Raw genomic sequence first — 22,040 nt, 5'->3', positions numbered from 1 at the left:
TTTGAGAAAAGGAAATGGGGTGGGCGGGCGGGAGGGAGTGCTGTGTCCTTGTTTTAACTGTTGTCCAAAGGACAAGTTTCAGTGCAAAGGAGTTTGACCTGCAGTGTGGCACGGAGCAACCATCCCATTACACAGACCATGGATTCGAAACACTCACCAGATTCCTCGGACCACGAGGCTTTAAGCCACGTTTCTAGGCTTCCTTCTTCGGCATGCTGACAATGTTCTCTGGAGATTGTTTCCTTTCCCTGACTCCTAGGAGTAATCCAAAGCAAAGTGTGCTATGCACATTTGAGGATGGCCTCCATATAGTGGCACCTTCTTGGTGAGCTAGCCCTGCCTAAAAGGAAACCAGTCATGGGCGAATGGAAGAGCTGGGTCAGCTCCACCTATACTTCCAATCTCCGGATCTATTAAGACTGTCCTGAGGAAGTAGGCTGGCCTCTGGTCATCAGGGAACAGGGTCTAAGGTTGGTGCTTTAGTTTGAAGACCCTTTTCTGTTCCCGAACATCCAGGGAGCAAACCAAACCAGCAGGGATTAAAAGCTTCCAGTAGCAGTTAAAAGTGAATTTATACCAGGGAGAAGGGGTAGGTACACATGTAAATCACCTATGTTTTTAATATGCTACAGGCCATAGTGAATTTTAGGAATGTAATGGATGTAATACTTAAGTTGGAGTTCTGGATTAGGGCTGGCCCAACTTTAGTCTTCTTATATAAACCTGGCCCCACTGCTGTTGCTTTTTGATGTCAGAGTCATTGCTAGCTCTTATCAGGTGGTTTGTTTTGGCCAGTAACCAAACCAACCTGGAAAGGAACTGGGGATTTAGGCACTTCAACTCTCTTCACTCAAGCCCCGAGATGAATTTCAAGACTACGACAACTTCCATTCTTTGCTTTTTCTAAGTGCAAGAACTTCAGAAATTGTATCATTTAAACCTTAGGATTTATGAAGAGTCATCTAGGTCCATGGGGTTCACAACTTTCTTACTGAACAACCACTTCTCTCTTTCAGCACTGTTGCCAGTATTCTCAAATTGCAAATGAGTCTAACCAAGACAGGTAGTTAAATCTTTGGAGTGACTAGGGACAGGTCAATATTTATGAAGCTGCTTAGACTTAAATTTCAGGTTGACTCCAACAAGCTGTTGCTTATTGTATGAACTCCAGCCTCTTGCCCTCCCACAACCTGTTGTCTAGATTCTCTAATCAATTGACTATAGTTTATAGGTGCAATTCTTGTCTTAGTTGCCTCTTACACCCCAATAGTGGGTTTCTCCACCCTATTCCCCCAGGCATTTTTTTTTCAGCTTCCTCATAGCTAAGTTTCAAAATTTTCAGCTTTATGTTTGCTTATTTCCAAGCAACACAAAACTAGGAAATGGGGTGTTTCCAGTTCCTAAAGTTCTTGTCTCATCTCTTGCTACATCTCCTTAGCTAAATCACCATCAGTTTAGTTGTCTTATTCTCAATTCTTGGGTTCAACACAGACATTTAACTCATCTCTGGCTTGAGTGGCCATGGTAGTGTTGCTGACCTCACTCTTCACTACTGAGCCAGTACTAACAATTGAAAGGCAAATGATGAGGAAAAAGCCTCTAGAATATGTGCTGCTTCTTGCAAAGGAATGAAATGTGTTCCAAATGGCAAATGGGTCAAATTATGGTGCTTTTCTGTTCAAATGAGTTTGTGTCTTCCGGGTGCTGCCAGCAATCGCTGCATCACAGAGACCTAAGCTTTTGGCAGGCACTGCTAACATCAGGCCAGACCATCAAAGATGAGGAAGAGGTCAGAGACAATGGCTCTAGTTCCTTCTGAGCTTTTGCTGGCTAAAGAGCAAACTATTTTGAGCTAAATAGGAGAGGAAATCCAGCCAGCTAACGCAAGGTTCAGACTTAAACGAAGGGCTTACTTTTCTCAGTTTTACTTAAAGTTGGTTAAGGAAGGAACAGGTCTTCCCTAGCTGTCCTACCATCAGAGTTCTCTAATCCTGCTACTGTTACCAGACTTCCAGATAGAAAAGGCGCAGAGGCAGATAAGTGAGCTCACAACTTTCAACCTCGACTGGTTTTTATAAGTTATTTTCTATATTTTCTGTAAAACATACAAAACCAAACATCTTCTGCTTTATCCCTATTTCATGCAAGGGAAGAGACTTTATATTAATGAAAACATTTGGTTTTCCTCTCAAATCCCATTTTAATGAGGAATTTAGGGTTTTTCTGATCTTTTATATTTACTTATTTCTACAATGATTTGTAAATGTATTTATTTTTTACCTGCATTTTTTTCACTTTTCAGAAAGGTCAAAATTTTTATACTATGATGTATTTGTCAAAATAAAAAAAAGATTTGCACACAAGAACACCAGTCTTGTTGTTTCTGAGAGGCTCCCCCTTGTTATTCAATGTAAAAACTTAGGTGTCTACCAGGGAGCCCCAAATCTGGAAATTGAGGGCTACAAGACACAGGTATGCCACGTAATATACCATTCAGCATATCACATAGTATGACTGTGATCTCTTGCAAAGCAGTTTCCCAAGCATAAAAGGTTCACTGTGCTTGATACTAGTTGAGTCTTTAAGTGAACAAGAACTAAAATTTAACTTCCATCTCTCTGGTTTATTTGCCATCCAACCACTTTCCCAGATAATTTCCAACAGAAACTCAGTCAATTTAACTGACAAAACTGTCAAAGGTGATTGTGAATTTAGCTCAGGACAATGTTAAAGATGTTATGTACAAGTGGGACCTAAATCAGGTTGTAATTTGGGTCAAAATCCTTGATCAGTTATCAGGCAGATGAGTAAGAAAGCTCCAGCTGTGAACACAAAGTTAAGCTTTCTTATTCCTGCACCAAAAGCAACTAGACAAGCTACACAGAAGAGAATGTAGGCTCATGGCCAACTTCAGCTAAAACAATTAAAACTCATGGGTGAGGTTCCTTCCCCCTAGGCCAGGTAACAAAATGGGCTCAAAATCAGCAACCTCCCATCCCATTTATTAAAGAAACAGTAAGAAATGATATATTGTAGAATGAAACACCAACAATGCCTTCATACCAGGCTGAAAAACAGTAATTATTACCCTCCCCCTCCCCTTTACCTCCCATCCCCCCACCCCCAGGTCCCAGAGCCAACATCAATTCAAAATCTTGAGGTTCTTTGATTGGGAGTAACAGTAGCGAGAAGGGCAGGTGAGAAGCTGCTTCACAACTTTGGCCTCCTGTGAATTCCAGAGATGGCCAACGTCCAGTTTGTGGCATAAAGAAACAAGCTTTACTTAGAACTGAAAAGGACTATCCAGTCAGAGCTGCTCTATACAGAGTTACTGAGTAATGTTTGAACTGGAACACAATTAACAAAAGCAGCTACCTGGGTTTCTCTGGTAGGGAAGATGGTAGCACAGAATGAGCTGGGACCGGCAGGCCTATGCATCCCTGAGGAAAAGTCCAGGTGAACAATCCAAGAAATGAGTAAGAAAGACAGAGAGAACTCAGCACAAAGCAGTGAGAAAGCACCACAGGCTACAGGTCACTGGGAGTCTTTCTCCCCATCCTTAGGGCTGAGCTTGCCTGCCAGAGTTCTTGTCTCACAAGCAAAGTGAAGACTCCATCTTCATTGGACAAATAAGCCGTGGAAAGAAATGGCCATCAAATCAAGCCTCCCTGTGGCCTTCAGGACACAGCTCTCTCCATCTTGCCCAGAGCCATGGTGCCTTGCAGCCAATGTAGCCTAGGCGGAAAGGGGGTGGTCTCTAGGGTGGCAACATTCCATTTGAGTACATTGCAGCCAATGGGCCTCCTGGTCTAGGAAAAGTTGGGCCGGGCCCAGCAAGGCTTCCACTCCTAGGAAATGGTACCACAGTCTTTAATATGGGGCCATTGACCCTAGGAAAAGATGGGTTTATACCCAGGGGACCAGATGGCCTTGGAAAAGGAGCTGGGTTTATGCCTGGGGCACTTGCTGGTGTGGGACCTAGTGAACCAGCAGCAGACCTGGGGAAAGGAACTTGACTAGGACCCAGTGGGCCAGTAGATCTTGGGAAAGTAGCTGGACTTGGGCCTTGCAGTCCAGCTGATCTTGGGAAGTTAGCTGGGTTTGGGCCCAGGGGGCCAGATGACCTTGGAAAAACTGCTGTACTGGATGCTTGAAGACCAGTGGAACGTGGAAAGGTAGGTGGGTTTGAGCTGGTGGACTGGGGAAATGTAGCTGGGTTCAAGCTTGCAGGATTCCCTCCCCTTGGAAAGGGAGTTGAGTTTACACCTAAGGGGCCAGTTGGCCTTGAGAAAGGAGTTGAATTAGGACCTAAGGGGCCAGTAGCCCTTGGCATAGGAGAGGAGTTTGGACCTGGAAGGCCAACTATCCTAGAACCAGGACCTGAGTTTGGGCCCATAGGACCTGTTGCTCTTGTCATGGAAGATGGATTTGGACCCATATTTCCAGATGACTGTGAGAAAGGGGCTGAATTTGCTCCAAGGAGACCAGCTGCCCTTAAAATGGGAGCAAGATCCATACCTAGAGATCCAGATGCTCTCAAGTCAAGACCAGATCCTGTCCCTATGAGACCAGCAGCTCTCAAATTGGGACCAGCTCCTGATCCCAAGAGACCACCTGCCCTGGGATCCAAATTAGGGCCCTGGCCTGTTCCCAGGCCTACTCTTGGGTTAAGACCAGGGCCTGGTCCCGGGGCACCTGCTCTTGGGTTAGGACCAGGACCAGGACCAGGACCTGTACCCGTGCCTAGACCACTAACTCTAGAGTTAGGACCAAGGCCTGTGCCCAGAAATCCACTTGCCCTGGGATCAGGGACATGCCCTGTATTTGAGAGACCACTGGTTCTTAGGTTGAGACCTGGTCCTGGGCCTGTATTCAGGCCACCTGCACCTAAACCACCTGCGCCAAGGCTGCTGGTGCCAATGCCACCCGAGCCCAGGCCACCCGCGCCCAGGCTGCCCGTGCCCAGGCCGCCTGCCCCTAGGCCACCTGCGCCCAAACCACCTGCACCTAGGCCGCCTGTGCCCAAACCGCCTGCACCCAGGCCGCCTGCGCCCAGGCCACCTGCTCCCAGGCCGCCTGCGCCCAAACCACCTGCACCTAGGCCGCCTGCACCCAGGCCGCCTGCACCCAAACCACCTGCACTTAGGCCACCTGCACCCAAACCACCTGCACTCAGGCCAGCTGCACCTAGACTGCCTGCACCCAGGCCACCCATTCTAGAATTGGGACCAGGGCCAGTAGTACCCAAGAACCCACTTCCTCTGGGGTCAGGACCAGAGCCTGTGCCCATAAGGCTACCTGTCCTTAGGTTCGGACCAAGACCTGTGCCTAGTGAACCTCCTGTTCTCAGGTCAGCACCAGGACCTGAGCCCAGACCACCTGCTCTGGGGTCAAGACCTGCACCCAGAAGACCACTTGTCCTCGGGTTAGACATAGGACCTGTGGTGGTAAGCCCCCCTGGCCTAGGGTTAGGCATAGGACCTGTGTTAGTGAGCCCCCCTGGCCTAGGGTTAGACATAGGACCTGTGTTGGTGAGCCCCCCCGGCCTAGGGTTAGGCATAGGACATGTGTTGGTGAGCCCCCCTGGCCTAGGGTTAGGCATAGGACCTGTGTTGGTGAGCCCACCTGGCCTAGGGTTAGGCATAGGACCTGTGTTGGTGAGCCCCCCTGGCCTAGGGTTAGACATAGGACCTGTACCAGGGGCAATACCTGCTCGAGGGTTTAGACCTGAGCCAAGTGGGCCTCCTGGCCTTGGGAAAGGAACTGAGCTTGTGCTTGGAGGATTCATCCCCCTTGGAAAAGGAACCACATTTGAGTCACGGGCACCAGCTGGGAAGGAAGGCGGACATGAGGCCAATGAGCCAGATGGCTTTGGGAAAGGAGCTGGATTTCTGGCAAGGGGGCCAGTTGGGAATCGAGTCAGATTTCCACCAAGAACACTGGCTAAAAGGAAAGGATCAGGGTTTACCCCCATTGCATTGCCTGCATTCAAAACAGGAGCCATCGGTGAACCAAGGGAACCGTCTATCCGTCCTCGAGGTGGGAATGGGGCACGAGTCCAGGGAGTTGGCCGCTCTCTAGAAAAAATCCTTGGTTCTTTCATACTTTCTTGGGAACGTTGGTGATAATGGGTTTTGGGCGGGTTTTGAAGAGAATCTTGTTCTTTATTAGCGCTTTCGCTAGGTACCGAGTTGCTGTCTGTCTGCCACTTTCATCACATTCCTGTTCCCCAGAACCACTTTTTACCAGGACAGCAAATGGCTTCTCCAATTGGATAATTTTCCCATATAGGATATGATGCCCCACAATCAGCACAGGAATTCCCTTTAAGGAAAAACAAAAACAAAAAGATACCTGAGGTTCAGGGAAAGATAAAACTCAGGCATCCCCATCAACCTATTCAGGTCCTTCGCCTTACTCTTTGGCATTTCTCACTGCATCAGCACTGAGATGCTACATTTGCTAACCCTCCCCCTGTACATTTCCCAGTCACAAAGAAAAATACATTTTCCATCTTCAGAAACACAACCTCTCCAGTTACCCCAAAGTAAAACTTCTCTGATGCTTCAGAGGTAGGGGAGGAGCATGACTGGATTCCTGAGGACATTAGCCAGACCTCACATAACAAACCTTAGGGCAGTCCCCACTCTCGGTTCTGGGAGGGCCACCTTACTGTGGCTTGTTTTTCTGAGGCGTTAGGCAGGGTAAGGAAAGCCCCCTCACCTCGGTGGTGTAATGTAGGTCTCCCAGGAGGTTTCCAGCTAATCCAGTGCTGTAGCGAGCCTCGATCTCCCCCTGTAGCTCCATCAGCACCCATTCTGCCAAGCCTCCAGCCCCAGCACTGCAAGCAAAGGGCTGGTGGTTACAATATTTTTGAGGGGTGAAGGATGGGTAGTATACCACCCATAAAAGGCTCAGTCATTCTTTTTTTAATCAAAAGTTTATTGGAAAGTGGGTAGTGTTAGGCACTGAACTAAAGGTTGAAATGCAAGGATCTGTGCAGATGCACTCTGGGATCTTAGCTCTTTCAGAAAAACATCAAACCTATCCAACCCCAACTATTCACCCTACAATAAAAAAGGTATCAACATGGATTTACTCACCTGGAAATCACAATTTGCACCATCAGCTTTTTCTCTCAGAAAAGCAAACTGAAGAAAAGCTGAGGAGAAAGAAAAAATTTACATAAGAACAGTCTGATGCTTTCTTCCTTGCCAAATAGGAAGAACTTTTTTCAATAACTTCAAGATTGCTTTTGCCAGGGGATATAACGTAAACTTTATTAATTTCCCTCCCCTGCCCAATTACCATAGATTATTTTGAAACACAAATGGTCTCCAGCAAAAGTTAAGGCAGAAAAACGTCTTTTTAACATTCTGGCGAATGTTTTAGGGACTCATCTTGTCTAAAGTCCATGTCATTGCCCACAGACAACGGAAACCAGATGTACTGTACTAAGATTTGTCTTATACAACAGTGTCATCTTGTGGCAAATTCATGTACTGTTCTAAAGGAAAATGAGAATAAACTACATATTTTCAAATGAATGTCCTGATCATCATACATGGGGGATTCATTTGCCTACTAGGTTTGATTTTTGGGGAATTAAAAAAAAAAAACCCAGGGGCAGCTAGGTGGCATAGTGGATAGAGCACCAACCCTGAAGTCAGGAGGACCCGAGTTCAAATCTGGCATCAGACCAAACACTTGACACTTACTAGCTGTGTGACCCTGGGCAAGTCACTTAACCCCAATTGCCAAAAAACAAAAAAAATCACCTTTTAAACATCAACTTCTAAGATCTTAACATCTGTTCACAGAACTAAAACATCTAACAACTCATGAAATTTCATTAGATTTCAAATTACAAACATGAGAGAGAGAGCACCATGAAAATGAATTATCAAGGGCAGACAATGAATACAAGTAAGAGTCAGGCAAAAGTACAATGGGGAAAAAATAATTCATGCCACATGGTTTATAACCACCCTGTAAAACAACAGGTAAGTGTAAGCATTATCTTCTTATACGCTAGAAAACAGAGGCTGAGAGGACAAACGGGTTCCTCCTGGTAAAACAGTTATTAATTGTTCAAATTCAAACTCTGGTCTCTGAAATCCAAGTTCATCTTTCTTTTCACTACAACACATTAGAGAATCAGACTGGGACTTCAACTAAAACTAGAGTTTCTGAGGAATAAGATAGAATTCAACCCAGGAAACAATGAGGCGATACATCAGTAGGATTAGATTCTAAAGGAAATTAAAAGACAAGAAAATAGCAATAATGACAGCCCTAAAAAAACTTTCTGGGTTTGAAAAGCAATTCATTATTTCCACAGAAACACCCCATTTCTATAGAGAATTTTAACTCTCTAAAGGAAAATATATGGAAATGGGAAAAATTTAGTCACAATTAAAAGCAGACTAAATACTTAGGGGGGGTGTGTCCTAAAACTTCTGGACTAATCAAGGTCTATATTTAGGAGACAATTAATAGCTAGCATTTATACAGCGTATGCTACGTTTGCAAAGAGCTTTACAAACATGTCATTTGATAATACTGTCCCCATTTTACAAATAAGAAAACTGAGGCAGAAGTTAAACTACTCACCCAGGGTCACAGTGTTTGAACCTGAATTTGAACTCTGATTTTCCTGACTCTAGGTCTAGCACTCTATTCACTGCACCCCCCAGCTGCTAATAACTTTATGATTGATGATGTGATTTTTTTTTTTTTACCTAAATAAGTGTAAGTCATAGTATAAGAGCAACAGATGGCTGCAGGCAAGCAGCAGAGTACTCAGGGGGTAAAGCAAAAGAACTTTCTGTTAACATTCTCCTGAGCTTCTTCAATTCAAAAAACAGCATCTCCATGTCCCAGACTTCCCGCCTGGTACTTATTTCAAAGTTGACTGCCTGACAATGATGAAAAAGTCTTTGTCAGACCATGTCACTAAATTTGGGGTTTGGAATATATGGTTACCAGCAACTCCAGGAATCAGTAGTGTACTCATGGAAGAAAAATCAGTCCCTGATGGTCAAACATGCATATTTAAGAAGATTATGGGCAAAAGATTATTTAATATACAGTGTGCAGCCCTACAGGAAAATTGAAGGGGAAGGGCATAAGAGAAGGGGGGGAGAGATAGAAGGGAGGGCAGATTAGGAGAAGAGGTATTCAGAATGCACGCCACCTTGGGGTGGGGGGAGGGACAAGATGGGGAGAAAATTTGGAACTCAAAATCTTGTGGAAGTGAATGTTGAAAACTAAAAATAAATAATCCAAAAAAAAAAAAGAAAAGATACAGCGTGCACCACACCTTATGCTGCCACTTGCTCCCCGCTACCCCCAGCTTCTTGGCAAAGAACAGCAATCCAGGAAGAATAATTTTTAACAATTGCTTATCAGGGTAGATGTTGTGGATTTCCTCAGTAGTTACTAAATGAATCAGGGTGAGGTGTAGACAAGAACTTCAAATTATTGGCTAGCAACTATGAATAACTTCATTTAGCCTAGTGCACAGAAATAATCCAAGCATCTGTTCTGAAAGGTTAACTTCACATGTTACATTTGTACTCAAAAGAAAGCAAAAGGAATCATAGGATTTAGGGCCAGAAAAGAGAGCATTTTTGATGAGCCTCTCATTTCAGAGATCATCTAAGCAATCTCTTCCTTGTACAGATGAAGAACCTGAGCTTCATCGAGATTTAATGACTCAGCCAAGGTTGTACAAGTAGTACACTGCAACACTTAAACATACTGAGATTTCAGTGTGCCATTCCATAGCTAGGTTTGGTCCTTACTGTCTTGCAAGTTGGAAGGTAAGTGGTATTGAGATGGGTACACTCTGACACAAACATCAAAGTTCCTATTCTCTATCTACCACTGTCACAGAAGGATGTCTGAAATGGACCTATCTTCTTGGCACCTGCTCCAGCAAAATCAATACTACTAAAAGCTTAAACTCAGCTTGGGTATTCCAGCACCTGTCAGTGTCAGCTAGTCTAGAACAGGTCACAGGCATTACTTCGTACCAAGCCTGATTTGGGAGTATTTCTGTGCATATGGTCTATTCCCCAGAACAACAGGACTTACAATTTAGTTAGCTGGCAAAGAAATATTCTAAGATTCTCCCTCAGAATACACAAATCTCCTGTTACCATAAAACTGTACTTTGTCTATTCCCTTCTTTGCTTCTTGATATCTACTATTACTTCAGGTACCTAAATACTTTACTCTTTAGGGTTTGGGTGAGCCCAAAGCTTATGGCTCACCGACTCTAGCTACTGGGCTAAGATGAGAGGGGAGGGCTGAAGAACAGAAGGGGGCCAATTTGTGCCTCTAGAAAGTGGGGTTAAGGGGAATGTAATATTAAGGCATATCTGCTGCTAAAGAAAAAGGCAGAGAATAGAGTACAGGTCAAATCTTGTTAAAGCAAACAGCATTCACAATGGAAACTCTGACAAAAAGATGTCAAAGCCCCATATTTCAAACATTATTCAGTCTGGGAAAATTAACTGAGACTGGCCTTTGAAACTCATAAAATTTGATCTATACAGAAACATATATGAGATAGCAGCCAGATGACAATATTTCACAGGTAGACTTTGATGCACTAATTTTACAGGTCCATTAAGTTATGCAATAGAATTAAAAGCAGGTCAATGGAAGTGCTCCTCAAATTAGTTTTTCCCTACAAGGCAACTAGGAAGCATAGATCTTACGTCATTAGAAGTGGCAATTCAGTTTTTATAAGACTATGGCTTAGTTTTAGACCCTGAACCAGCCATAAAAATATTCAAACCCACAGAAGTAATCCAGCCCTAGGGAGATGAACGTGTATTGAATAACATAATGCAGTTGAAAAAACTGCTATTTTTAAAAAGGCAAAAAAAAGGCTTCAGGGTATAAACTCATACTTTGGGAAACATGATGTTTTTCATATCTCTGTAACTATTTCCTTCTGATATTTAAAATTTCAACATTCTCATGTTATTCATTCACGGACCATTTATTGAGTAGCTAAGGCACCGCAGGGAAGACAAGATATTAGGTTAGATGCTGTGGGTGGGGACAAAAAAATATCTTCCAGAACGTGGCTTTAAGGAATTAACGTCCAAGTAAAATTAATCGATTTGCTCAAGGACACCAAAGCAGTTACTGTATTTGTCAGTTGGCCAGGGGAAAAAAATCCTATATGATATTTTACATAACTACATAATTTCAAATCTTATATGATATTTTACATAACTACATAATTTCAAACACTATGAATCTGAATACATGCTATCACTTCAGGAGATTGATTTTTTGCAACTATCAGGACCTAGCTGTATATGTCTTTCCTGGTTGCTAAAATACTGAACCCTTCTTTGTACATTAAATGCTGGAAAATTGAATATTCTATTTGAAAAACTTCAGGAAGCTGTCATAGTTCCCAGAAATTTAACGCATTCAATCTAAAATGCAGGTTTTTCTTAGGACAAAGTGGATTTAAATAATGAATACACTAAGGGCCCAGTTTACCAGTTAGCTTTGATTTTAGGGAAGTCCCTTAATCTCTCTAAGCTTCAGATTCCTAAATTTTAAAATGAGAACACTAAAAAATAAAATGAAATTCATGTCAATGAGTTCATCAGGAATAGCTAACAGGCACATAAAATTACTTATTTAATAAGAGTGTTCTGGAGGAAAAGGTGCTACACACAAAGCGTGAATGACAATATATTTAATACCTAGCCAAAGGTTTTGTGTAATTACAAGAGCTAAAATTTTAAAAAGGAATACCTAGTGGATATTTCACTTTATTTGAATGATAATCCTTCATTCACTTGGTGATCTTAGTCATCTCTTTCCCTAACCACCAACTTTAAATTTCAATTATTTGTTAGGTCAATTTTTTCGACTCTTTCCAAAGGTTTCCCTACAAAGTTCATTATACAAATCTTGGCTTAGAATACATATCTAGCGGAAAACATGCTTCAATTTTATAGTTCTGAAAGAATTTATACATAACCCAACTTATGTTGTCTCCATCTCAAACTGTTACTTGAAGGAACTGGTGAATTTAATCTTAATAGCTTTCTCTGTACCTCTCTAGAAACTTCTTTAAAATAAGAACAGCTAACATTTAAATAGTGCTTACTATTTGCAAGATACTGTGCAAAGAGCTTTCTTTACCATTATCTCATTTAATAGGTACCATATGTTGAGTTTCAGAACATAGTGAAGAGTGCTGGATTTAGAGTCAGAGTTTAGGTTTGAATCCCACCTCACTGACTTTCTACCCATGTGACCTTGGGCAAATTATTTAACTGGGAGAGGACGGGTGTTGTTTCAGTTTCCTCAGCATTAAAATGATGGGGTTAGACTAGATGGTCCCTGAGAAATAGTAGGAGCAAAATGAAACTTGGATTACCACCAGACTGCTTCACAGAATGAGCTCAGGATGGACAACTTCTAATCTAAATATTAAGAACCTTTCCATGTGCTTTCCTCCAAAACACAAACAATTAATGTGGTTTTAAAGAAAATATAATCTTTTTATTATGAGTGTTTTCGTGGTATCGTGACTGGAAATTGGCTGCCTGCAGACCAAAAGCCATCCTGTCTATTGACAGGTTTATGTGGGAGTTATAATTCTGCTTCTAGTTTGGATGGACAGACCCTGTCCCCCCCCCCCCATAAGGGTTGTGATGTACGTGTGGAACTGAATGTTTCAGAACTTTTCATGGGGGTGGGGTCAAAAATGTATGTGGACACTATGTATACACGTGTAACTTTCACAACACACTTCAGGAATATTTATGATCCTGCTCCTCCACAGGATCAACTACTGGTATCTGCAGATGCTTGCTGGCAAAGTTGCTTCAGTCGATCTGAGTTTACTCCAGTATTTGTCCAAATCCTCCACTACTCAAACACTGTGTCCTTGACCCTCCTTTCCGCCCTCTCTTCCCAACCCTCTATCTCCTTCTCCTCTAAGGATTTACTCTCCATCCGCTGACCCACACTTCCAGTCCTATACAGTCCTTACGCCCCCTTTCCTAGAGTCCACCCCTCCAGTCTACCTTCTCCCTGCCCCTCCCCCCTCCATTTTAGATACCTGTCCCTGGCGCCCCTCCCCCCACTGGCTCCAGGTCCCTCCAGCTTCCCGCACGCAGCCCCCGCCCTCCTCTTGCCCCCGCCCCAGTCTCCTCCCTTGCACTCCACTTCCCGAGTCCACTCTCCTCCCCCTTTCCTTCCTCTTCCTGGGATCCCTCCAAATGGTCCCCTTCCACTTCCTGGATCCCCTCTCCATCCAGGATCCCCGTCCCTTCCACGTTTCCTCCTCCTCTACAGCCCTCTCCCCTCAGTCACGCGGCCTTCCAAGCCATGCCATCCCTGCCCCCACGCACTCATCTTCCCCTACCCACGTGTCCCCAGCCCAACGCCAGGCCGGACCACCTCTGCCTCCGCCTCCACCGCCCCTGTCCCCTCCATGCATCCCCCTGGGCCCACAGAGCCCCCGCCCGGCCCGGCCCGGCCCAGCCCGGCCCTGCGTGTCCGCTCCGCCGCCGGCGCCACCGCCGCCTCCGAGCCCCCGGCCGCTGCCCGCGCCTCGAGCCCGCTCGGCCTCCGCCCCCGCCCGGCTCCGCTGCGCTCGCCCCGCCTGCGCCCGCTCCTCCTCCCCCGCCCGCGCTCGCTCCCGCTCCCTCGCCTCAGCCCCGGCCCCTCCCGCCTCCCGAGCCCGCCATTCTTCCCGCGCCGTCCTCCCTCCCCGGGCCGCCAGCTCCCTCCTCCTCGCCCTCCCGCCGCCGCGCCTCTCGAAGCCCCGGCCCTCGCCTCCCGGGCCCCTTCTGCTCCCCCTCCCGCACTCCCCGCCCGGGGCCTGACCTGCAACGGCGGCCGCCGAACGCGGCGCCTCGCGGCCAACGGGCGACAACCGAACCTCCCGCCGCCACCGTCCGCCGCCGCTAACACTGTCTGCGCACTTCCGGCTCCGTGGGGCCAACGACTGCTTCCGGGGTCAAAGCGCGCGCACGTGGTGCGAGGTCGAGGCCGGGTGGGGAGGGGAGCGCGAGTCGCAGAGAAGCCGGACTGGAGGCCGGAGGCCGGAGGTCGGAGGCTGGCGGAGGTGAGTGCGGGCGATGGGGGGAAGGAAGCGGCCCTGCCTCGTGGCTGGGGGTCCCTCTCCAGGGCCCCCCCCGCCCTCCGCGGCAGCCAGCCCGGGAAGGAAGGAGGCGAGCCGGTGCCCCAGATTGCCGGGGGCCGGCGGGAGGCTCCTCATGTCCCCTCTGCCCGGAGGCCCTTTTACTGCCCCGGCTCCTCGGGAACGTTTCATTCACAGAGCTCCGCGTGCATGCAGGAGGCGCCTACTGATGGTTTGATCTGCTGGTTTAGAGTACTAGCCAGCATTGACTGTTACTTGCGACTGAAGTAATGAGATTTGCAAAAGCCCTTTTGGTCTTCGAAGCAGCCCCGGGAGGGAGGTGCGGTTGTTGCCCCATTTTCCAGGGTCACCCCGCCAGGAAGCGTGTGAGACTGAATTTGCCCTCCGGTCTTCCTGACTCCCAAGCTCAGCACTCCATCCTGCGAGCCCCCGGCTGCTTATGGTTTAGGGAGGGATTTGTGTCCAGGGCAGGACTCGGCTAGTGCATCTCCTTCATTTGACAGATGGGGAAACTGAGGTTCAGAGAATCGAGGGAATGGTCTCATCTGACGTCAGAGGACTCTGAATCCATCATCCCCCCCCCCCCACACACACATATACCCCCTTATCAGACTGTGAGCTCCTCACCCAGAAGGATGACACCGATCCTTGAGCTGAGAGGTGCAATCCAAGGAAACTCCACCAGTGAACAAATACCATTTTTCATCTTTGTACCTCCCCGGCGCCCGGCACAGTGCCTCACATAGGCATCTATTTAGTACATTGTTATGTTTTACAGATAAGTGTTGAATTAACAAGCATGGAGGTGAGCCCTTGCCGAATCCCCTAGGATGTAGAATATAAGGTTTTCTTCGGGTCTGTCCCATGGAGCTCGATGCCCTGTGCATAGAAGGCACTGTTAAGTGTTTGTGGAAAGAGGATTTGAAGTGTTCTTCGGACCTCTCTCAGATCCTGAGCTTTCACCACAAAGTCATTATTGTGAACTGGATAGATATTCCTTCTTAGGACTTCTCTTGCCTTGGCTGTTTTCTGAAATCCATTGCCAACCGACAACTTATTTTACATAGTGTTTCAAGATTTACAAAGAGCTTTCTTCACAACAGCCCTGTGAGCTGAGCAATGCAGGTGTCAATTGTCTCCATTTTCAGATGAGGAAATTGAAGCTCAGAGGACTGAAAGTGACTTTGCCTCTGGTTTCAGGGGCAGCATTTGAATCTGGGTCTGCAGATTCCCTAGTGCATTACTTTTTACATGTTGGTCTCTGACATCCTCAGTCCTCTACCCTTGAGGGATAGCCTAAGGCAGGGGATGGACAGTTCCACCTTCCTAGCCATGCTATTCTGAGCCAGCCCAGCTCTAACCCTTTGTTTCCTCATCTTTAAATGGGCACAAGCCTGGAATGCTCTGTCTCCTCACCTTCACTTCACGGAATGGCCAAATTCCTGCAGGAGGCCTGTCCTCATCTTCCCCCTACCCTCCAGGCTACTTTGTATTCTCTTTGCAAGTCTGATACATTATTTTTATGTGTTCATGTTGCACCCCTAGTCTCTCCTCCTCCTCTCCTAGTTTGATGTAAGCTACTTTTTGTCTGTCTCCTTGGTACATGGCACAGTCCCTGGTGCATAGTAGGCACTTTATAACTGCGTGCTGAATGAATCCTCTGTTTTGTCATTCCTCCAAGATGAGATTCTAGAAACTATTAGTTTATTAGTTAAGTCAGTCATTAAGCATTTATTAAGTGCCTATTGTGGGCCAGGAACTATGCATGGGGGATACAAAGAAAGGTAAAAGACTGCCCCTGCTCTTGAGAAGGAGTACAATATGTAGGGCATAACATTACCAGGTATATGTTCAAAAATAATTCCCCTTCACCCCAGGTGAGGAGGCACAGTAAACAGAGAAAAGGCTGCTTTTGATTGCTCCAGGGAACAGTTGGACAGCACATACCCTGTGGAGTATGTGCTTAATAAAGAGTTACATTTCTGTCTGCAGGAATGGGTGAGTTTAAGGTTCATCGGGTGCGTTTCTTCAACTATGTCCCCGTGGGGATCCGATGTGTGGCACATAATCACCAATCCAACAAGCTGGCTGTCTCCCGAGTGGACGGCTCCATCGAGATCTACAACCTGGCGGCCAACAGCTTTCAGGAGAAGGTCGGTCTGCTGTGGGCCTCTGGGGTCATCTGGACTGACAGCCCCCTTTTGTGAATGAGAGTCCTGAAAGGGAGGAGGGAGCAAAGTCAGGGCTGCCCCTCCCTCTGCTGTGTCTGCTCTGTTCTGTTCCCTTAAGAAATCACTGTAACAAGTGCCTGCTGTATCTCGTGGCCTCCTTGGGCTAAAGAGGCCAAAACCTTTTACTAGCTCCTCATTTGGGGCTACTTCCTCAGAGCCCCAAGAGACTCAGTGCTGTGCCTTTTGGGGGCACTGTTTACAGAAGAATTTTATCTGGGCCAAATCCCTGTGTAGACATCAGGGAAAAAAGCATCCTTTCTCTTTCATTCTTATCACTTGTTAGCAGTTACTGCCTGGGGACCCCTGGCCAGAGTCAGTCTCTGTTTCAGCAAAAATGCGTAACTGTTTTAAAGATTAGACTGGTCACCCGTTTGGGAAAACCTTTGTGGGTGCAGGAACACAGACTGCCCTGTTTGGGTTGAAATTGTACAAGCAGCCCATTGAGGTCCTTAGTTACTGCTGAGGAGCCACGATCTGGGTCAGAACTGAGTAATAGGAGGACAGCCCAATCCATGGTGCACCCTGCCTACAACATTCACCCTTTCTGCTCAAGCATCTTGACAGGACTGTTTTCTTCAGGTGGTAGAGCACAGTGATCTCAGAAGGATAATGATGGCCAGGGATCAAGGGGGTGGGGATGGGGGGAGAACAGAACACTTAGGGGATATAAATAGCGATGGCTTCTTACCAGTGATGACTACTGAGTAAGAAGTGATGATGTTTGGCCTTAGGGACAAGGATCCATCTGAATTCAGCAGATGTTTCCTGAGCACCTACTGAGTGCACACTGTTATTCTTGGCTCTGGGGGTGCAAAGACCAAAATGAAACAATCCCTGCCCTTAGGAGCTTCATTTAGATTCTGCTGAGGGTGGCGACAGAGAACCAACTCCCCCCATTTGAGTACAAGGAAGGAAGAGGCCAGCTGGAAGAGTTGTGTAGGAGATGGTAGAAAGGGAAGAGACTTGGAAGTGGGAGGAGCAGTTAGGAAGCTGTTTCACCCATCCGGGGAGAGATCAGAGTGGCCTAAACGAGGGTTGGGGTTGGGTGGGTTAAGTGGGTAAAGGTAGAGACAGAGCTCCCTCTTGGGAGAGTGCTGGAGGAGGGGGGTTGTGAGAATGCTGCTGTTACCTGGGACAGCCAGAAAAGGTCTATAAAAGGACAGAAGAGGTTTAAGGTGTGGATTAGGAGAGGTGAAGAAGCTCACAATACACTGCCTTGATTTTCTCCTCACAGGACGAATCTGAGCCTCTGCTCAGGCATCACAGGCTGGAGCAGGGTAGAAGGTTTCAAACAGCTGCTGGGGACAGTGGGGTGGAGACTATGTTAAAGAAGAACGAAAGGAGTGCCATGCCCCAGTGAGGGATCTGTTGAAATTAGATAAAGTGAATTTGTATTGAACCCAGTAGGCATAGTGGTGGGCCTTCCCCATTGATGTTTACGGCCCAGAGAGTATTGCTGGTGGCGTGATCCAGTGTGAATGCAGGCACTCTTGAAGGGCAGGGGGGCAAAGGAATCAAGGGCGGGAGGTGACATGTGTATATAACAGTGAAAGGAGAGGCAGGAACAGAGGTAAGGAATCTGGGAAATGGGAAAGGATGAACATGATGAAGGAGGAGATGAGGATGAAGAGGTAGAGGATCAGAGATGGAGAAACAGCACATTGTGGTCCGGGGGGGACTTGGGAGGTGGTGCAGCACGTGCTTGTGGACTTGACTCAGCACGGTTCCCTTATGGCAAGTAAGTGATGACAGACAGCCTAGGGGTTTTCTGATGTTTGTCACATATTTTTAAAAGGAAGACCTCTGATTCATTCTCTAGATTGTTTATTGTGTGTGTCTCAAATGTCATTGATAAGAATCATAAGATGAGAAGGCATGGCTCCTTGGCAGTCTCACTGCTGGAGGGAATTCCCCCCCCCCCCCCATCTTGGCTGTATAGTTTCTGGCCATGCTGGGAGGCAGTCGTGTCATGGAGAAGAATAGTGGGCTTGGAGTCCAGAGGTTTGAGCTTCATTGGCTGACTTAGCCTTTCTAGGCTTCACCTTTCTCTCCTTCTCTGAAACAAGGGCATTGAGCTAGATTGAGTCTAAGGCCCTCTTCATCCCGGGTAGAACCTGTCCGGTGGAGGTTTGAGGGTCTGTGGACTTCTAGAAATATATTTTGGTAATTTTAATCGAATGAGTTTCCTTTGTAATGCTGTGCATTTTATTTTATACATTTAACAACATGATTCTGAGAAGAATCTGCCCTAGACTGCCTTGGGGGCCATGACCCAGAAAAGGTCAGGGGCCCCCGATGTCATGTGAAGACTGGGGAATCAGAATAGTTTAGTGTAGAGATTGGCAGCCCAGTATTTGGTAAGTGTCTAAAAGTGGTGAATTTAATTGAATTAGCATCTGAGAGACCATTCTTCTTTTTGTCATGTATTTTTTCCATGTTTTTACTCTTTTCTTCTCTGTTCTTACCTCTCTCTTTCTTTATGCTAGCTAATTTGTTTTTTATTTTCATTTTAATTGTTTCAGTTATTTTAAAAAATTAATCTATCTTTCCCTCTCAACTTCTGTCCCACACCCCAGCAAAAAATAAAACTCCCCCCCAAGACCCCCTAAAACCTTCAATTCATAGCATAGTCTGGCAAAACAAATTTCCACATTAGCCATGTCAGAAAATGGGTCTCATTCTGCCTTTAAAGCTTATCACCTCTCTGTTGAGAGGTGAGTAGCTTGTTTCATTCTTTTGGATTCCTAACTTATCACTGAGCTCATCAGGGTTCTAAAGTCTTTCAGAGTTGTTGTTGTTTTCTTTTTTGAAAAAAATTTCATTTAATTTTTTTTGTTATATTTTAAGTTCTGAACTGTCTCCCTGCCTCTCTCCCGCCATACTAGAGAAGGCCACCATTTGACACAGATACAGAGATATATAGATAAGATAGCATCTTCCTTCATAAGGCCTTTGTAGTTGACTTGAGTATTTATAATACTCAGAATAACTTAGTTGTTCACAGTTATTTTTCAAACAATATTGCTGTTACTGTGTACGACATTCTCTTGGTTCTGCTTATTTTGCTCTTCATTATTCATGCAGGATTTTTTATGTTTTTCTAAAATCATTCTGCTCATCATTTCTTTCAGCTCAGAGTTGTTTTTCTATGTAATGTTATCATTGTATACATTTTTCTCCAAGTTTTGCTCATTTTACTCTACATCAGTTCATAAAATATTTCCCAGTTTCTTCTGAAATTGTCCATTTCGTCATTTTTTGTGGCACAACAATATTCTATTTTATTCACATACCTCAGTGTGTTTAGACATTCCCCAGTAAGACAACCCCTTAGTTTCCAATTTTTTTAAAAAAATTTTTTTTTAATTAATTTTTAGGCAGTTGGGGTTAAGTGACTTGCCCAGGGTCACACAGCTAATAAGTGTCAAGTGTTTGGTCTGAGGTCAGATTTGAACTCAGGTCCTCCTGATTTCAGGGCCGGTGCTCTATCCACTGTGCCATCTAGCTGCCCCCCCCCCCATTTTTTACTACCGTGAAGAGATCTACTGTAAATATTTTTTGTGTACATAGGTGCTTTTCTTCTTTCTTTAATTTTTTCTTGATACAGGCCTAGTAATGATATAGGTGGGTCAAAAGGTAGGTACAATTTAGTAACTTTCTGGGCATAGTTCTATATTTGCTAGCCAATTAATATTAACTTGGCCCTCACTACAATACTGCTCCTCCCTAATTGATTCCATATTTTACTCACTTCTCTCAAGCGCTCCCTGTGCTGCTCCCCCACCCCCGCCACCCCCATCTGTTTCTACTGAGGACCTCCCCTCATACTTCACTGGAAAAATGGAGGCCATCTCAACAGAACCGCTCCTTCTCCCCTCTTGCTCATCTCCCATCCTTCTGACTTTGTCCCCCACCTCATTCTCCTTCATTCATTCCACAGTCTAAGGATGTGAGGCTGGCCTTCTGCCTGCTAAGGGTAGTCCTACTCCATGTACGATAGATCCCATCCCCTCCCATCTTTTCTTGCAAATTGTCCCCAGCATCATGCACACCCTCTGTTATTTTCAGTCTCTCCCTATCTCTTGGTTCCTTTCCTGATACTTAACAAACACTGCCACCTCTCCCCATCCTTAAAAAGCCTTCATTATTATATTCAAAGTCCTCCAACTGTCATCCTATATTTTCTTCCCCTTCTCAGTTTCCTTGGGGGGAATGTTTCTAATTCTTCTCATACACACTCTTCTAAAATCTCTGCATATGGTTACTGACTTTATCATTTCACTGAAATTGCTCTCCGCAGTTACCAGTGATCTGCTCAGTAATTAATTGCCAAATCTAATGACCTCTTCTTGATCTTCATCTCACTTGACCTCTCAGTATCATTTGACACCTTCTCCTTGCTGGGTTTTATGACCCTCCTCTCTCTTGGCTATCCTCCTGCTAATTTTAATTTGCTCACTCTTCACCCAAGTCATGCCCAGCACATCTGGATGTCCTCCAAGGCTCTGTCTTGATTCTCTTCTCTCTTTAATCTCACTTAGTGATCTCTTGAGTTCTCAATGGGTTCAGTAAACAGTGCTGGACTTAGAATCAGGAAGAGCTGAGTTAAAATTCTACCTTAGCTACTTACCAACTTGTGGCCTTATGCAAATCAAATAACCTCTGTCTGCCTCATTTTCCTCATCTGTAAATTGGAATAATAGAAGTGTCCATCTCCCCAATTTATTGTGAGGAATGAGAAAATGTGTGTAAAGTGTTATTTAAATGCTAGCTATTATTATTATCTCTATTATGCAGATGATTCCTAGCCTTGGTTCCCCTCCTGATCACCCCTCCTATATATCACCAACTCTTTTTTGGACTTTTTGAAGTGGATATCCCACTGGGCATCTCAAAATAATCATGTCCAAAATAGAACTCATTATATTCTCTCCCGAACTTTTTTCTCTTCTGAATTCTCTGATGATTGTAGAGGCGCCATCATCCTTATGATCACTCAAGTTCAAAACCTCAGCTTCTCTCTCATTTGTTTTTCGTGCCCAAACAGTTGTCAGATCTTTTGTCCACAACATATCTTGCATATGGCCTCTACCCTTGTTTGGGCCTTCATCTCTGCTCACCTCCATTGTTCCAGTAGCTTTCTCCTTGGTTTCCCCACCTTAAGACTCTCCACACTCCAATCCGTCAGTTGTCAAAGTTCTTTTCCTAAAGCAGAGCTTCAACTATGCCACTCTTGCTCTTATGATCAGCTATGAATTCTTTTTGGAGCTTCAAACTTTTTACAGCCTGTCCTCTTCCTTCCTCGCCAAGTTCCTCACAGTCTGTGCCCCTCTGATACTCTCTTCTGTTCAGCCACATCAGCCTATTCCATAGTTCTTACAAGGGACACTCTGTGTCTGTGCCTTTGTGACTGGCCATTTGCTCTGCCTAAAGTGCTCTCCTTCCCAGCGATGTATTCTTAGAATCCCTGACTTCTTTAAGACTGGTAAAATGTACTTTATTTTTCTTGGGGGGCTTTTGGTCTGTGTTTTCTTTCACAACATGACTAATATGAAAATGTTTTGTATGACTGCACATGTATAACATATGAAATGGCTTGCCTTCTCAGTAGTTGGGGTGGGGAGGGGAATCTGGAATTCAAAAATTTGAAAAAA

The 22,040-nt window shown here is 45.4% G+C and overlaps 3 protein-coding genes across 3 annotated transcripts in view; 1 reads left to right on the top strand and 2 right to left on the bottom strand.

The window, feature by feature from the left end:
- Window positions 1-3,119: 3,119 nt before the first annotated feature.
- LOC114032417 (chromosome transmission fidelity protein 8 homolog) lies at window positions 3,120-6,127 on the bottom strand. Its single transcript, XM_027847710.1, has one exon. It carries the CDS (start codon window positions 6,101-6,103, stop codon window positions 3,758-3,760), a length of 2,346 nt encoding a protein of 781 aa, XP_027703511.1. The 5' UTR covers window positions 6,104-6,127; the 3' UTR covers window positions 3,120-3,757.
- CHTF8 (chromosome transmission fidelity factor 8) lies at window positions 6,077-13,952 on the bottom strand. The gene is made up of 4 exons (XM_027847712.1): window positions 13,879-13,952; window positions 7,104-7,162; window positions 6,724-6,841; window positions 6,077-6,324 (listed from the first exon to the last, which is right to left on the bottom strand). Exons 2-4 carry the CDS (start codon window positions 7,124-7,126, stop codon window positions 6,100-6,102), a joined length of 366 nt encoding a protein of 121 aa, XP_027703513.1. The 5' UTR covers window positions 7,127-7,162; window positions 13,879-13,952; the 3' UTR covers window positions 6,077-6,099.
- Window positions 13,953-14,041: 89 nt separating this feature from the next.
- The window catches only part of UTP4 (UTP4 small subunit processome component), a 32,011-nt gene continuing 24,012 nt past the window's right edge, over window positions 14,042-22,040 (top strand). The window contains exons 1-2 of the mRNA XM_027847711.1: window positions 14,042-14,119; window positions 16,148-16,308. Coding sequence (XP_027703512.1) covers window positions 16,150-16,308 — 159 coding nt within the window. The 5' untranslated portion in view covers window positions 14,042-14,119; window positions 16,148-16,149. The remainder of the gene's footprint in view (window positions 14,120-16,147; window positions 16,309-22,040) is intronic.

This window comes from Vombatus ursinus, unplaced genomic scaffold, assembly GCF_900497805.2.
Source record: "Vombatus ursinus unplaced genomic scaffold, bare-nosed wombat genome assembly UNPS02005286.1, whole genome shotgun sequence".
Classification (NCBI taxonomy): domain Eukaryota; kingdom Metazoa; phylum Chordata; class Mammalia; order Diprotodontia; family Vombatidae; genus Vombatus; species Vombatus ursinus.
The sequence above is the reverse complement of the archived record's forward strand: the minus strand, read 5'-3'. Positions and strand labels throughout refer to the sequence as shown.